Source organism: Megalobrama amblycephala, linkage group LG22 (assembly GCF_018812025.1).
Source record: "Megalobrama amblycephala isolate DHTTF-2021 linkage group LG22, ASM1881202v1, whole genome shotgun sequence".
In the NCBI taxonomy this organism is placed as follows: Eukaryota; Metazoa; Chordata; class Actinopteri; order Cypriniformes; family Xenocyprididae; genus Megalobrama; species Megalobrama amblycephala.
Genome location: NC_063065.1, coordinates 12,692,075 through 12,707,230, shown reverse-complemented (window position 1 = coordinate 12,707,230; position 15,156 = coordinate 12,692,075). Strand labels below are relative to the sequence as shown.

The 15,156-nt window shown below is 37.9% G+C and overlaps 1 protein-coding gene across 1 annotated transcript in view; it reads right to left on the bottom strand.

The window, feature by feature from the left end:
- The window catches only part of pola1 (polymerase (DNA directed), alpha 1), a 58,995-nt gene that overhangs the window by 20,833 nt on the left and 23,006 nt on the right, over positions 1 to 15,156 (bottom strand). The window contains exons 27-34 of the mRNA XM_048173876.1: positions 14,446 to 14,478; positions 14,249 to 14,341; positions 13,881 to 14,086; positions 13,624 to 13,756; positions 13,308 to 13,439; positions 13,053 to 13,227; positions 11,539 to 11,720; positions 7,803 to 7,934 (exon numbers count right to left, since the gene is read on the bottom strand). Coding sequence (XP_048029833.1) covers positions 7,803 to 7,934; positions 11,539 to 11,720; positions 13,053 to 13,227; positions 13,308 to 13,439; positions 13,624 to 13,756; positions 13,881 to 14,086; positions 14,249 to 14,341; positions 14,446 to 14,478 — 1,086 coding nt within the window. The remainder of the gene's footprint in view (positions 1 to 7,802; positions 7,935 to 11,538; positions 11,721 to 13,052; positions 13,228 to 13,307; positions 13,440 to 13,623; positions 13,757 to 13,880; positions 14,087 to 14,248; positions 14,342 to 14,445; positions 14,479 to 15,156) is intronic.

Below are 15,156 nucleotides of genomic sequence, written 5' to 3'. Positions count from 1 at the left end.
TTTCAGCGTATCAGAGCAGCTCGGTTCGCAGTAAATGCAGCAGTGGCGGAATTAGAGATTTATACATAGAGTGGGCAAGGCTAATTCAGGGGTCTATGGACCATGAGAAAATTAGTATATAACCCTAACCTGGCATCAAAAAAACTATGTATTGTAAAATGTATTGCTGCAGGGTAATAATGATTCATAAGCTTGAGATTCAATATTGATTCATTTGGATATATACATAGTAGGGCTGCCCCCTAATAGTCGACTAACCGCTAATAGATTAGAAGAGGCTTGGTCGAGCAAGATTTAATTAGTTGGTTAGTCACAGGAAAAAATAAAAAATCTCCGCAGAAAGTGGCAAAGTCACGCAATCCGTGAGGGAGAGATTGTTAATGGCAGGAAATCCATACGTTCGCATATCATTCATTGACCTCAAATATGGCTTATCACTTGAAACATGTAAGCAGTAGCTCTCACTCTAATGTTAGTCTAGTCCTAGATAAATGCGCACATTATTACAGTAGGTCCATATACAAGTGTTTGTGTGGAGAGCGCGCTTATTGCATCACTTTTGCATTTTAAAATACTCTGTCATGTTAGTCATACAGATAAGAGTAATGCAAACTGTAAAGGGTCCGCTTTTATTTCTGTAAACACACAATAACAGCAAAACGTTGTGCATTTGTAAAATAATGAAAACAATTGGGATGCGCTTTCTGTCGTCTCAGTCTCAGTGAACTTGAGCACAAAATGAACTGAAACACAGCATATACAGGCATGAGAAATGTATCTATAGAAAGCTTGAAATGTCTACTTTTAAACAAACCAATTAAAATGGAAAATAACTAGTCTCAGATTATGTAATCTGTATGAAATATGCATGTAGGCACGTCCACTACTGCGGAGATGACGAGTTAGCATCGTTGTGCAGCCGAAAACACAGAAAACAATAAATTATAAAAATGTTTAGACAGTCACCTTCTGTTTTTTTTCACAACACTCAATTAAATTAAAAGCTGGTTATTATGATTTATGGCTTATTAATATAAACGCACGACTAGTCGACTAATGGCTTAAATGAACGACTACTAGTCGAATACAAAAAAAAAAAAAAAATCTTTATTCGGGGGCATCCCTAATACATAGCACATGTTACTTTTTCTTAAGGAAAAAACTATCTTTCTCAACTAATGTTGTAAACTATACAGTACGGGTGTAACGGTACATGTATTCATCCAGACGGTTTGGTGTATGCAATCAGACGACAAATAAAGTCAGTCACAGGCGAACCACACTCCAATACAGAAGGGGGTGTGGGCGGTAATGCAATGCAGTTTGCTAACTGCCACAACAGGAAAGAGAGCAAAAGAAGAATAGCGCATACAAATAAAGTCCACTAGCTGTCTTTCTGTACTCATGGACAAAGTAAAATACTTTGAAAGGCTAGTGCACTGAACTGCGAGCAAAACGGAGCGGAACACAGAAAGTTGAGTATAGGAGGGTTGGACTTAAGGTTTAGGGGCGGTTTCCCGGACAGGGTTTAAATTAAGACAGGATAGGCCTTAATCTAGAATAATTAATAGCGTCTTAAAAAATGGCTTTCTGAAACACAGATTAAGTACAGATTACTAAATCCTGGACTATGGAGTCCTGAATTAAAATAAACCAGATTAATTTAAACCCAACTGTGCTAATCTGAATTAGCATGAGAGCAAATCCAAGGAAAACAATGGCAGCAGAAGAAGACTGCAATAATAATAAAATAACTTTACTAAACAAGAAACAGTTATTTTCAAGCAAGCAAAATACATCATCTGTAGGGGAAAAAAAGAGAAATGCCTGGAAATCTGTTTGTAATGAATTCTATTTAAATAGATGAATTCTATAATAATCCTATGATTATTAATGCTTTTGTTTTGTCCTTTACATAGCAACAAACTAAACATAACTATTTACACGTGATAATTGGTGTTAGCAGTCTAAACGGTTTGGTTTGATAGAAATTGATTTGGTATAAATGGGCTGGTTTGATCCAAAGCACTACTATAGTGGTTGCTTCATTATATAAAATAGACAAGTCTTGTTAGCAGGTCCTCAACCCAAGCAAAATCTCTACACTTCACCATAATGGTAATCTCCAAAAAATACAAACATAACAAAAGCTTTTACATAATAGAACATTAAACAGTAAGAAGTCTCTCCATATTCTCATCTTTCTGAAAAATGCATAAAATAACACTTTCAAGATTTACTCTCCCACTTCAGCCCGGTGCAAAGCATGATGGGAAGTGAAAGTCTTGTTTGACTGGGTTACTTGACTGAAATGTTATTTCAAAATGAAAACTTCAAGTGAGTTCTAGTAACATTTTACGTCAGTTTAACATGAAGCAATCACAGTTGAACCAGAAACAATGGTGTTAAATAAAAAAAAATTGTTTAAATAAAGTGAACATCACCAAAAAAAAAAAGAAAAAAAAAAAGAAAAAGATATATATATATATATATATATATATATATATATATATATATATATATATATATAGGGCTGCACGATATATCGCATGAGATTGTCACGCGCATTTCGTCAGTAAAGCCGGTTCCCTGATTACCGCTAAATCGCCATCACCTGCTTTCAAATGGAGCAGCATTTAATAGACAGAGCCGTAGATCACTGAAAAGCCACGCAATATCGCGTTCATTATCGAAGGCGATTCATCTGCAATATAAACGCGATATTGCGTAGCTTGTCAGTGATCTACGGCTCTGTCTATTAAATGCTGCTCCATTTGAAAGCATATATATATATATATATATATATATATATATATATATATATATATATATATATATATATATATATATATATATATATATATATATATCCAGTCCACTAGCTGTCTTTCTGTGCTCATGGACAGAGTAAAATACTTTGAAAGGCTAGTGCACTGAATTGCGAGGGAAACGGAGCGGAACGGAGCGGAACACAGAAAGTTGAGTATAGGAGGGTTGGACTTAAGCTTTAAGGGGCGGTCTCTGTCCGGGAAACCACCCCTAAATGTTTAAAAAGTTTAAGTGGAGCAAATTGTAACACTCCTAATGCACAAGTTTTATTTTTCATTATTCTATTTTATCTACGATTTGAATTGTTAGAAGATAGAATCGCTATTTTTCCATTAATGGTCATCCTAATTTATTTGCTTTTAAACCACTGAACTTTTATTTTGCGGATGAAGACCTTAAAATTGATAATGTTTTGTTGACAACAACAAATTTATACGTGATTCTCATTACGAACTTGGGAAGAAGGCTGCCGCATGTTGCGTTCCCAAATGCAAATTATAAACAACTCAAACACACAGCACTTGCAGAGTAGCATTTACTATGGATTAGTGTTGTCATGATACCAAAATTTTGACTTTGATACGACACCTAATTTAAATATCACGAAACCGATACTTAAACGATACTACGGCAAAAACCTAAAACCTAAAAAATAAATAACACATATGACAGAACTTCTTTCTTCACCAGTGTGCAGGTGATAATTCTGGATTTGAGCTTCATTGCCGTGAAGTTAGTTAGATTTAATATAATTTTTAATGTTTATTATTTTCATGCTCAATAAAAATGTAAATTAGTCCTATTTGCTGTTATGCTTTTTTGCGGTTTTTTATCCATGTTTCTGTGTTTTTGACAGTAAGATTTTTGTAAAAATTAGATTACTGTAAATACTTAAAGAAATGTTATTAAAGCATATTGGTTTAAAATAACTGTATATACCCTTCATATTTATGTATTTTTAAATTAATTTTATTTTTGCAACCAGATATCACTTATTAAACTTAGACTCAAAAATACACCTCAGGTCTGCTTGCACGAGTAAAATAAATAAAAAAACACTCATTTAATGTTTGAGGACATAAACATAATGCTGGTATCACATTCACTAACCTGTCGCTCTTTAAATTCTTTGTACAAATCGGGATGTTTGTCGGCAAGATGCTTTTGACTCCCTTCGCTTGCGTCATTTTGTAACATTTTTTGCAGACGGGCTTTGTGGTGTCCAAGGGCTTGCCCTGGCTGTCGGCAATGTAAGCAAAATAATGCCATATTTCGCTTCGTGCATCTGTTTTCTCAACAATTTGTGGACGGTCTGCAAGAGCACCTGTATATGCAACCATACCTCTCGTTTCGTCACCATAAAAGCCGTTGCGCAGTTGAGAGGAATAAACGCACTCAATGTGCCTTTGAAGCAGCACGCTGCACAAACACAACAGCCCCCTGCTGTCGCACTTTAGGAAATACAGCTGGCGCTCAAAGTACCGGTACTAATAAAATGAAGAACCATTTTTAAAAGCAGGGTATCGTGATACCTTTCTAGTACCGGTATATCGTGCAACACTACTATGAATTGAAACCAAAAATGAACAGTACTGTGCTTTACTCTGAAACAACGCAACATTTATTTATATAATTACATCGCAAGCGTTGCGATTTGACGATCGCACTAAGCCATATTCTCACAACCACGAATGATCAAAATTCAATTTACAAAAAAAAAAAAAGTTACTGGGTAACTGCCAACTAACATATTGCCGATTTTAACTCTCATTTAACACTTTGAACACTGGCTAACATACTAAAGGTGCCTGGCAGATAGTGCAGCGAACTCGTGCAACACTTTCAGAAGCAATCCATGCATGAAATGCATGCATTAGAAAAACATTTTGCAGTTTATTTAGTAATTGTTTAAGACCATTTCACAATTCAATCATCATACAGTAACCAACATTTTTTCCCTCAGATTCCCTCAGAGTCTTACTTTTCAGGTTGGAAAATACGGAAATCCATATAAATATGGAAAAGCTGTGGTTTTCAGGCTGATGGCTTAACGTTCGAAAGAAATGAAGACAAATATTAGTATTGTAATTTTTCAGTTGCATTGTAAAATAAAAGTTGTGTTATATTATTTTTTCTTAAATACTCAAATTTTATTTTACAGTGAAATAACTACAATAGTAATATTCCTTATTTTAAGATAGAGCGAGATAGGAATAAAAAAATAAAAAAATAACAAATCACTAAATAAATAGCAAATAAATAAATACATGTATAAATAAACAAATAGTTACCCCAAATCATACAGCCCTACTGATCCCTAGTTATGGCAAATGCAAGCCTTCAGGATTATCTTCAGGTTTAAAGTGAAAATCATAGAAATAAAAAGAATTGTGTACTTGATTGTACTTAACCCACACAATTTGAGTTATTCACATTTGTAGCTTAAACTATGCTGGATGAGTTGCATGCCGAAATTTAATAAAAATAAATAAATAAATAAATAAATAAATAAAAAAACTGCTAAATGAAGGAATTTTGCCATCCAATCACCCAGAAACCCACCCGCTCCATGAACACGCACACAACCCCTCTCTGATGCCCTTAATCCAGAGCTGCTTTTAGCCCCCCAAAAAAGCTGCGATTACAGGCGGCTTGGAGCAAAAAAGCCCCCAAGACAACAGCCTCTCACAGGCTTTGTGCCTCAGTAATCAACAGCTGTACATTCACACAGTGGCTGCGGAGCCCGAGAGCGGCTGAATGGACGCAAATGCGTCCACTTTGTACATCTCTGCTTTAATCAAGCCTTTTCTATTCAGCAATCTGACCTTTTGTTCAAAACAGGATTATCACCTTTTTTTTTATTTATTTATTTCGGTCAACCCCCCCCCCAACCACTACCATCATCACATCCCCAAGCCAGTTACCAAGGGGTGAAGCACATGACGAACATAATTGCAATAATTTGTTAAACGCCATGGCAACCCACATTAGAATGGGGTAAATACGGGGGGTGCCACTTCGTGCCACGCTCTCATTTTGCAGAAGACGCCAGGAGTCAGAACGGATGACAAGGAAGGAGAGAAGTGGGGGGGGGGGAAGAAAGGGGGAAGGGAGGGAGACGAGAGGAAAGCATATTTGCTTTGTCTCTAAAGGGTGGTTTTATTGGTAATGGTGGTGGGCTGAAGGTGGAGGTGGCAGTGATTTCTTTCATGATTAATGCCTCGCTGGTGTTCCGTAGGAAACTCTACAAACACCGCTGACTTCCAATCTGTAACCATGTAAGCCGCAAGTCCTCCCTCATGCAGGCAGGCTTTCTCCCTCTATCTCTGCGAACAAACAACTCTATTTGAGCTCTCCCCTCAGCTGAAAGGAATCCTTAATTACACAATATCAGCCTCTTCATTGCTCCTAGTGTGGGAGGGGATGGCTGAGCTGTGTCCACTGAAGCCGGGCCTGGGCAAGGAGGGGGGCCGCATTCACTACTAGCAGCTGTTTCACACATACTGACAAAAGAGACTACAGGCACCGACCCAGCGAGGGAGGTGGCTACATTCAGGCCGCTAATTGATTTTTCTGCACGGCACTGTGGGAGAATATACCCCCACAACTTTCAAGTCGGATTCACAAGTTTGCGGCATTCCAGAACTTCCCCGAGTTCCAGAACCCGGCTTGCTCGTCCCGATTGGACGCGACGTGCAGTGATTATGCCTGTCAATCAGAACACTCAGCTGGGAAATTAGATACACAGACGTATGCGTACTCTTAACGTAGGTCCAATATCTGCACACTTGCCATATCACCAGGGCCTGTATTTCTGCCACGCCGCAAAGACACTGTGAGAGCGCACAAAATTAAACCCATTTGCGAAGCAGCGGGAGGGGCAGTAGCTGTTTCGAGCAATGCTCAGAGGCGAAAAAGCCACTTCTAAAATTCAATAAAGACAGGAAATAAACAAACAGCATGAGGAAGGTGAGCTCAAATTAACCCCTGTAAGGTGCTCACAGAGTGCCCAGGTGGTCAAATGTGAATGTAGCACAGATTATTGCCATCAGAACATTTAAGATCAAGTACTAAACTACTGTAATTAAGGTGAGAATAAAGCCACTCGGACAAGGAACTTGATAATGAGCACCTGTAACGTTACTGTATAAAACATGTTTTACAAGGGAGACACACTGAGCTTCTGCAAAAGCAAACAATTTGTCTTTTACAGAGAGATGTTTGGTGAATTTGCAAAAGAACTTAGATCAATAGAAGAGGACTCAAAGTTAAAAAAATAATAATTAAAAAGAGTTGCTGCATGGTTTTCGAGAAATTGGTTTATTTTAATATTCTGACTTCATTAGAAATATGCTGGCAATCATTTTGAGTATTGGATCCATTTTTAGACTGATGTCAAAAGACAATAATAATAATAATAATAATAATAATAATAAACATTATTATTACTATATCCACATAAATAATTTGTATTTACGCTGTGGCATTAACATAGATAATCAAGTGATAATTTAAAAACAAATGATTCTGAATATCATAATTCGTCATCAAAAATAATAATAATAATAATAATAATATTATTATTATTATTATTATTATCATCTGTGTTAATATTAATAAGCAATACTAATATTAATAATAGTATAATTCAAGTTAATAATAATATAAAATATATTTTAAATTATTTCTATTTTTAAACATCATAGTTCAGCGATAATGTATTTTTAACAGTAACGACTACATCAAAAAAAATATTCTGAATATCAAAATTGGTCATTAAAAATAACTATTTGGGTCAGATGTCTCCGCACATTTTGTGGGAATTTTCACCACTGATTTGCAACACTCTTGGTGCAATCAGGTCTTTAAAGTTACACGACTCCTTATTATGCAACACCATATTCACTACACCTGCAGTGGCCAATCTGGAACACATGGGCGGACCATTACGAGAAGCATTTATTAATACTCACACTGTAGTATCTCCTGATGTGGCGGCGAATGTCCAATTGCAGTTTGTTGCTAATTTTGATGGGATGGTCCATCGGGCTGCCCCCACAGGGGATGTGGCAGCAATTCTTCAGGCTGGGCTGTAAGGTGCTCCCCTGGAAACAAACAAATTCACTTTTAACACAGCATTTGATCACGATACACAAGCCCACACACACACACACACAAAAAAAAACATAATCAGGGCATTTATCCTGTTGACTGGCATTGCCCAAAGAAGCTTTTAAAGGCTATTAGATTTGACCTATTAGACATTCAAACATACTAAAAGTATAATGTCAGTGCCCCCACACCAAGGCTCCAGGGTATCCAGGTAGGAAAAGAAACATGTGCGAATAAAAATGGCACTGCATTAAGCTTTCAGCTATGTATCTGGGTGACAGCAAGTAACAAATGCCATACTGCGCAGATGATTTGCAAGCTTTGCTAGCTTTTCTACAACTAAAAGGCCCCAGACCTCCCATTGAGAAACAGTGGCAACAATTGAAGTTAAACAGTGGATAAAAACTACTGTAGGCTGATATTTCTTCAATCTAACCTCACATGGGCACTAGGAGAGCTGCTTATGGTGCTCATTATGCCTCAAATAAAACTGAAAGACCAAGTGTGTGTGCGCGGCTAATGCTTCAGCACACTTGCTCGAGCCCACCGTCTCACACAAACACATCACTCTTGCTTTTATGGCACGGTGGTGGTGAAGCGGTAGTCCCTGCGAGCCATTAGCGTTTTTATGATCTTTACATCTTTCACTGAGCGCCACTTTAAGGGAGAATTGTGCGTCTATGCAAATATCGTCTCTAGTATCGTCTGTTTGCATTCCTGTTGTCCTCCTCCCTTTCTCTGCGGCCGGCTCTGATAAGAGAACGATCTGCAGTGTCTATGAGTCAAGGTTGTTGCTTCAAGCCTTCCTTTCATCAGCGCCCTCCCTATAACCAGAGCTCTGCTATAACCCTGTACTTCTAATTATTAGATACCTTATCAGGTGAATACGGGAGTAAATGTAACAAGCCCATTAATTCATCAACAACATACAGGTGCATGCAGGATAGAAACAGATGACTGACAGTGATAACCACAGCAACAGACAGACAAAAATCTGTTATTGTATGTCAATATAGATCTGTGTATCAAGTCTTAATAGTATAAATGCAAACTAATAGATCTGCCACTTGTAATGTGTAATGTGCTACTTTTTGTAGATTGCACTTTTTGTGTAATTCAATAAAGTACTATTTAATACCATTTTAGTTGTATTTACTGAGTGTGGAGCACTGAGAAGTGCTATTTATGTTGTTTATATATTTATGCTTGAAAAGAAGCAACACATTTGTTACTGCAGAGTGTCATGCAGTGTTCTTAATATTTTCAATTCAGTTACCTTTTGAGGCTGGTTATTTGTCACCTATGGTATTAATTTAGTATCAGTACCAAGGTATTAGATTCTGGTATCGTACCGAAACCAAAATTGTGGTATCGAGCCAACCCTAGATGGGATGCATGTATAGTCTGTTCAATAGGTTTAGTGTTTCCTGCACTTCTATTCTAAAGTGTCACTATGTTGCCGATGAATCTGCAGCACTATGGCAAAATATTTGGAAGCTAGCATACAGTGCTGCCCAATTTGTAAACAAAGCACTAAGTTGCGGTTCTTTGCAATGAATCTGGTGAATTGGTCTGAATCAGTCTGTCAACTCAATACCTCACTGAATTGGCCAAGACAACCAGTTTGCTCTCTGAACCACTGGTTATGACCCAATCGAACATATTATTAAAATACTGCAATATGAAACAAACAATATTAATAAATAAAAAAACTAACAACATTAATTAAATTATTAATTTTAACTGTAGTTAAAGATACTTATAACAGAGTGTCAAAGTTTTATTGTAATAGTTTTCTAATAATTAACTAAATAAATAAAATAAAATAATAAATTAATTTCTTCATAATTTTCAAAACGTCAAATTACGTTATGGTTTTCAGTAATATAATTTGAAAACTTAAAGGGTTAGTTCACTCAAAAATAATGTCATTTATTACTTACCTACCCTCATGCCCTTCCACACCCGTAAGACCTTCATTAATCTTTGTAACGCAAATTAAGATATTTTTGTTGAAATCCGATGGCTCAGTGAGGCCTCCATAGCCAGCAATGACATTTCCTCTCTCAAGATCCATTAATGTACCAAAAACATATTTAAATCAGTTCATGTGAGTACAGTGGTTCAATATTAATATTATAAAGCATCAAGAATATTTTTGGTGCACCAAAAAAACAAAACAACAGGTTATATAGTGATGGCCGATTTCAAAACACTGCTTCAGGAAGCTTCGGAGCATAATGAATCGGCGGTTCGGAGTGCCAAAGTCACGTGATTTCAGCAGTTTGACACATGATCCGAATCATGATTCGACTCGCTGATTTATAACACTCCGAAGCTTCATGAAGCAGCGTTTTGAAATCATCACTATATAAGTCATTATTTTGTTTTTTTGGTGCACCAAAAATATTCTCATCGCTTTATAATATTATTATTGAACCACTGTACTCACATGAACTGATTTAAATATGTTTTTAGTACATTAATGGATCTTGAGAGAGGAAATGTCATTGCTGGCAATGCAGGCCTCACTGAGCCATCGGATTTCAACAAAAATATCTTAATTTGTGTTCTGAAGATGAACGAAGGTCTTACAGGTGTGGAACGGCATGAGGGTGAGTAATAAATGACATTATTTTAATTTTTGGGTGAACTAACCCTTTAAAACAATTAATCCAAGATCAGTATACACTGTTCTTCATGATAAAAAAAAAAGGGGGAAAAGAGAGGACTGGTCCTAATTCAGATGTCCTTTTTGGCAATATATAAATAAAATAAATTATTTTTAACAAGTTTGGTTGGGTATTGGGGCCAGTGCCACTCACTGCAAATAGTGAATCCTGTACGAAACACACACACACACAAACAATGAAACCATGTTTCATTAAAACACATTGTGGAAAACAAAACAAGACAAAAACCAAAACAAGTACAGTCTGTACCATAATCATAGACTTGTTTTTCATTCATGTTAATTTAAATATGGCTTCTACCCTGATGAAAGTCCATTAGCACTTGTAATGCACGTATAAGTTACAGTGTACATAAATGCTAAACAGTTTTTCCCAGAATTCTGAGCCTTCCCTGGCCTGCAGAGTGCAAAATCTCCAAACAACTAGGAGGACAGAGATCAGCCCACTGTAGGGGTCAATGTCACTTTTCATGAGTCTTGGACAGGAGAAAGCTGTGCATGAGCATGTGTGTGTGTGCGGACCCTTAATTAGCGGCAGATTACACATGCTCCTCTAGCCCCCGCTGACCTCGGCCTGAGTATGACGGACATCCTGTGTACTGAAGAGCTCCAGGAATACACCCTGACAAACCCCCCCCAACCCCCGCACAACTCAGCCAAGCCTCTATAAATAAGGTGTGTGGCTCTGAAATTAATAGGCCGGTAAAAGCCTGAAGCAGAGGAAGTAATCACCTGCACCACTCAAATTTATTGTTACCTGTCATTACACAATATTTAACAGGAAGTTGAGGTAGGACGCAATTCAACGGTGAGAAATGCATGAATCGAGATGGACTGGTTGGCATTTTGCTGACTGATAAGATCAGGTCTGTTAATGGAAGTGAATATGAGAGCTGATAACTCACCGTCCCTTCAAACACATTGTCGTAGATGTTTTCGGTGCCACAGCCTGGGCAAGTGAAAGTAAACCTCTCGCAATCGCGGTAGCGCTCTTCATCGGTGAGCTGGGCCGGAGCACCAAGAAAATTGTCCCCTTCGTCCTCACGTTGTTGCTGCTGTTGGGCTCGGAAGTGACTTGGGTCGAGTCCTGGACAGGCAGGTCAAAAAAAAAAAAAAAAAAAAAAAAAAAAAAAATCATGCTGTTAACACCTTTTACACACACTAAATACAAATTTAAAAAAAAGTCAGCAATGCAAGTTTTGAAATGTTCTAGGTTTAAATGAACTTCCTGTGTTGGTGATAATGCTGTGCACTCGGACTTCCCCACAGTTATATTTATGGACAGTGGAAAGACAGTGATAGAAAGAGGTATAGGGAAAGCCTGAAAGAGAGTGGGACATGAAGAAAGAGAAGATGGCACAGCTACAGAAGGCAAGAGGAGAGAGACTAGCAAACGATAAGAATAAACTGGAAACATAATAAGGGAAAAAAGGAGGGGTAGAGAAAGCACAGCTATCCGATTTTTCCCAGGCAGCTGAGATCATCAAATCATTAAGAGACAGCAGCTGAATCTCCATTTAATCCCCCCAGGTGACACCGAACACTACTAGAGCATGGAAAAACAGTCTACGTCCCCCTGGGTAATTTGGCTAAGTGAATAAATGAGCACATAAGTAAGTGTTGACTATGAGACTTCGGGGATTAGCCGTCGTCTCTGAGGATCCAAGCCCGCTGATGCCCGAGTGCTGCTGCCATCTACAGGCAAACATGCGGCATGTCACACATCTGCGGCCAAGGGAACGGAGTGGTGCGTGAACTATAGTTAGGAACGGACACAGAATGTAGTGTGTATTGTGAGGCAATTTTGCATGACTACATGAGAAGCAGTTGACCAAGGTATTCTGGGAGCAAACGTGACATAAATGTGTTGCTAATTGTTAAGTAATTAAAGATACCAGCTACTTGGTTTCGGTGACATGGTGAATAGATTGAATTAGTGTCTGAGTTTTGGACCCAACTGCAGGATACCAAACAACCAGGGTCTGTTGTCATGGAGACAGAGTGGCAGGGTTCATACACTTTTTAAAGAAACTGAATTTCCATCTGGGGGGGGGAAATGGAATCTCAGCTGCTAGGCAAAAGAAAACAACAAAATGTATATTTGATATTTTTAAAATATTATTAAAAATCAAAATTATCATGTTTACAAACGATCTAAAAAAAAAATATATATATATATATATATATATAATAAAATATATATTTTTTAAAAAGTTAAAATCATTTTTAACTACTTAAAATATGTTCAGATGTAATGTTTTTATTAAATAAAAAAATTAATATAAATTAAAATAACTAAATAGAATTTAAAAATTAAATTAAAACAAAATAAATAAATGGAATACATGATGCTATATTTAAGTCAATCCAAATATAATTTTTGGCAAAATATAATAAATACTAGTCCAGAAAGTATCACCTAGCCAAGTAGCAATGAGCACTCCATCAATGCCTTCGATAGGCTCACAGATTCGGCCCACCACAGGGTGCACCTGCTGGGACAGGTAATACTGTGTGTCCAGGCTGAGTCCCGGCTGTTTCTGGAGCTGTTCCAGGGCATACGCCCTCTGACTGGCTGCCAGGTTTGAACCGTCCTAACAGGCAGCGGGAGAAGGTTAGTGTGGGTTTACTGCCAATTTATAGAGTCAGAGATACAAATACACTGGATGCTCACCTGACAGATGACATAAGAAACCGTGTCACCCGCTTTAACCTTCTTCCCACCCTGAGAGTTGATCCAGAGGGCAACGTGGACGTGGGGGAGGCTCTTCTTGTCAGGGTAGTCCTGAGGTTCCTTTGTTAGGGACTGAAAGGAAAAAACAACTTATTGCCTTGAACACACTACATAAGCAGTCAAAAGTGTGAGCACCCATGAAATGATGTTCTCATGATCTTAATAAAAATTTAAAACTGTTTTGTACAATTGTTTAAATAGTTTGAACTCTCCTAAATTTAAATTAGTTTTTATTCTTTCCAATTCAGTCCTTTACCTTGTGTATCTCAAACATGTTGAGTGGGATACTGCCATTGGCCACCTTCTCTCCAACCTCAATCAGATGTTTCTGAATGTTCTCTACGATGGTGTCTCGGTTCTGGTCTGACAGAATCTGACCAATCACATAACTAGATGAAAGGGGAAAAGATCATGTAAACCACAACCATATAATTACAAAAGAATTTACAGTGGACTAAGACTACTAATACTACATTACTGTCTTTATAAAGGACTGTAGTTCAGTGCACTGACTTGCCACACTCCTTGGCCAGGTCACACCAGTCTCTACGCACAATGTCCAGGCCTTTGAGCTCTTGTTTGGTGGTGTATTTTCCATCTCCCTGCGGCTCAACCATCAGTGCTGCGTATTTCTTCTTCTTCAGCAGCAGAAGAGACTTAAACACGCCATCGATGTCAATCTCCAGGAGTTTATAGAGTTTATTCACCTCGCTTTTCACCTACACAGACACATTTATTTGATTGGTGCTGGTTGCAGAATGGCTGGTTTAATTCTCTTCTGATTGTCAGTCTCAATCACTAGTGTCAGACTCATTTATGCTTTAACGATCCGACACAGCATTTTTCTATGAGGTTTGCAGAAAACCCCTTCCCAAACTCACCTTGTTCCCCAATTTAAAGACCTCCTCCAGGTTGGTACTGTTGGTGTTGATCATGATGGAGTCGGTATCCCCGTATATGACCTCCAGATTCATCTGAGGGAGAACCGTAAACCGTCAAACCCACGCACGGCTTACAAATAACAAACGCGGCAAGTGCCGCTTAATTATTACTGTAACATACACTAATCATGACTCACCCTCTGCACCATTTCTTTGGTGTGCATCAAAATCTGCGGGAGACAAAAGACCGCATGTCACTCGGGAAACACAATAAACACTAAACACAGCAAGCGGAGAACAATATCAATTTCAAATCGGTCAAACTGGAACGTCAAACAAACCCACTCACTTTGGTGAATATACATCTATCAGCAAGAAATACTACAGAAAAAAAAAAAAAGTGCATATGCGTAAACTCCAACACACGAACATGAGGATTCGCACATGCAAAACACACAAAGAATTTAATTAGCAAATCTATTCAGTAATTCAACATTTATCAAAGGGGGAGAGAAAAAGCCTCTGTGATTTGCTTCTAAATGGAGGATAATTGGCTAAGAGGTCTATTAGCTGCACTGAAATGAGGCTCCAAACCCACACACCAGCAGAGTCATTATAAGGCCTAATAGTCTTAATCACCACTGGACTACATGACGAGAAAAGAGAGAGAGAGAGAGAGAGAGAGAGAGAGAGAGAGAGAGACTGAATGAGAGGGGGGGGTTGTCCAGCTGCAGAGAGAGACCCATGTAAACCACAGCTGTCAGAGAAAAATAAAGAAGCGGACAAAAGGAAAAATTGAAGGACAGACAGAGGGAATAGAGCGCAAGGAAAAAAAGAATACATATTAAGCAGAAGAAAAAATAAACAGAGGCTAAAAAGGGAAAAGAGATGTGGCTTAGTGGTTAAAG